The sequence below is a fragment of the Urocitellus parryii genome, chromosome 5, assembly GCF_045843805.1.
Source record: "Urocitellus parryii isolate mUroPar1 chromosome 5, mUroPar1.hap1, whole genome shotgun sequence".
NCBI classification, from domain to species: Eukaryota; Metazoa; Chordata; class Mammalia; order Rodentia; family Sciuridae; genus Urocitellus; species Urocitellus parryii.
Window position 1 is genome coordinate 98,867,183 of NC_135535.1, and position 2,789 is coordinate 98,869,971.

The window sequence follows — 2,789 nt, forward strand, 5'->3', positions numbered from 1 at the left end:
TAAATTAACTATATGTGGAAAACAATAGCTGCTGAGAAGGTAAATGGACATACAGCATCTAGGCTAAAGATGGCCACACACAGCATTCATCAGCACTAATTAGGATTTAATGAAGATAGCTACAGTCTTCATTTCTTGTTCCAGTCTTCAAGGCAAGACCGCCATAAAAGAGGTAACAATTACAGCAAAATCCAAGAACCAGGTGTAGATACCAAACTGCTTCAGGTCCACTAGAACGTAACTGGGTATTTCTCTATCTAAGCATGCTGTATACGAAGGAGAGAATTTTGTTGCTCATAGCAGTTGGAGAGTTTTCAGTGGGGATCTTGGGGAATGCTTTCATCGCCTTGATAAACTTCATGAACTGGGTCAAGAATAGGAAGATTGCCTCCATTGATTTAATCCTCACAAGTCTGGCTATATCCAGAATTTGTCTATTGTATGTAATATTATTAGATTGTTCTATATTGGTGTTGTATCCAGATGTCTATGCCACTGGTAAACAAATGAGAATCATTGACTTCTTCTGGACCCTAACCAACCACTTAAGTGTCTGGTTTGCCACCTGCCTCAGCATTTTCTATTTCTTCAAGATAGCAAACTTTTTCCACCCCCTTTTCCTCTGGATGAAGTGGAGAATTGACAGGGTGGTTCTCAAGACTCTACTGGGGTGCTTGGCCTTCTCTGTGTTTATTAGTCTTCCAGTCACTAAGAATTTGAATGATGATTTCAGACACTGTGTGAAGGCAAAGTGGAGAAGAAACTTAACTTTGAAATGCAGAATAAAGAAAACCACATATGCCTCTACCAAGATATATCTCAACCTGGTAACACTATTTCCCTTTTTTGTGTCCTTGATCTCATTTCTCCTCTTGATCCTCTCCCTGTGGAGACACACCAGGCAGATGCAGCTCAATGCCTCAGGGCACAGAGATCCCAGCTCAGAAGCCCACGTGGGAGCCATGAAAGCAGTCATCTCCTTCCTCCTCCTCTTCATCATCTACTATTTGGCCTTTCTTATAGCCACCTCCAGCTATTTTATGCCAGAGACTGAATTAGCTGTCATTTTTGGTGAGTTGATTGCTCTAATCTATCCCTCAGGCCATTCATTTATCCTGATCCTGGGCAACAATAAATTAAGACAAGCATTTTTAAGGGTGTTTTGGAAAGTAAAGAATATTCTAAAAAGAAGAAAACTTTAACAAACAGATCTGAGAAGAAGATATAATTCTCCAGGACAAAGAATTCGAAGAGGTTTCTTAATTATCTTCAGTTCTTGCATTAATTTTAGTTTCATGTGGTTAAGTATTCAAAATTTATTTAGCACATTTATAATTGTAACTTAGGAAATCTCATGTAAACTGACTTTATCTCTATATCTTTCTCTCTCTTCCTCTTTTCAGAGTTGATTCTTTAAAACTATGTTTTAAAGCAAATTATAATTAATATCCTAACATAAACCATGAAAGGGGAGGGCATTTTCATTGCTTGTTCTAAATCATTTCTCCAGATGCAAATGTATAACCAATTCAAAACAACTGTAATAGCATCTTGCTGTGTTTGCATCCTTATGAAAAGCAGCCAATGTCATGATTCTTCTCAGATCATCGAATTAAGCTTCACCTTTGGAAAAGACTCAATCAAATAACAATTCTTAGTAAATTCTGTGGAATTGTATGAATATAGCAGTAATTAATACTGATTAGAATCACCGCTAGCATTATTTTAGGATCATAGACTAATTAATAAAAGATACTGTAGAAGCAACAGAAAGTTTGTGTAGAAATTCTCTGCAAAACAAAGAGCCTATTGTTTGTTTATTGAATAGAATTTCTCCACAAAAGACATATATAAGTTTGCTTTTATCAAGATACCATGATAAGATGAGAGCTTCAATCGAAACCTTAAATATCAAGATGTTAAAACTATCAACAAAACATTGATTCAATTCAAGTCATCTCTATATACCTGGACTGTATACATTTACAAGATCTGTTTGGGACATTCCATCAAAAACATATTATTTATATATGGCAAAGATATTGTGGACAGATCAACTCTGTTAATAACCAGCCTAAAGTAATCATGAGCTTTGTGTACATAAAAGAAAATATTTACAAATAAAGACATTAAATAGTCTCATCAATAGATTTGTGTAAAATCAAAATGAATTTTATACTATATTCAGGTATTCATTTATCTTTTCTGAAAATATAATAGAAAGGATAGAGTATAATAGAAAGGATGTAGATCAATTAAGTTGACAAATTTCATAAGGTTTATTGAGTGTCTTGTAAGTTAAAGAAATGGAAAGTTAGATGCATAGCCTATAGTTTGTATTTCTTTAAATAGTGCCCAAAAGAATACTAGTCCCTGCTCCCGACACAGCTAAAGCCTAGTTTATATGGATTTACATACACAAAAACAAAAGAACTCTGAAGGCTAATGGAAATGTGGAAAGCTTCAGCTTTGATGTTCTTATATTGTGAGCCCTGGAAATGTGACCAGCCACCTATGCCGTGAATGCAGCAACTCATTATTCTATTTCTCTGTGAACCGTGTCAGTCAAGAGGAACTAAAGTGAGACAGGTGTATGTTTAAATATGTAATTTTCCTTTCTTGTATGAAAGTAACATAGCCAGGGATCATGGTTTCTCTTCTGAGATTATGTTAGTTCTGAGAAATCATGCAAAGGTGAAAAGTTGAAAGAAGTATTTATACTGCTTCTCTTACTCCTAATATTTGGGGTAGAGTTTTCAGGTCTTCTCCATGAGAATGTAGTAAAGGAG

General features: G+C 35.2%; 1 protein-coding gene across 1 annotated transcript; it reads left to right on the top strand.

Moving 5' to 3' along the window:
- Positions 1-263: 263 nt before the first annotated feature.
- On the top strand, positions 264-1,202 carry LOC113198217 (taste receptor type 2 member 7-like). Its single transcript, XM_026410871.2, has one exon. It carries the CDS (start codon positions 264-266, stop codon positions 1,200-1,202), a length of 939 nt encoding a protein of 312 aa, XP_026266656.1.
- Positions 1,203-2,789: the final 1,587 nt, after the last annotated feature.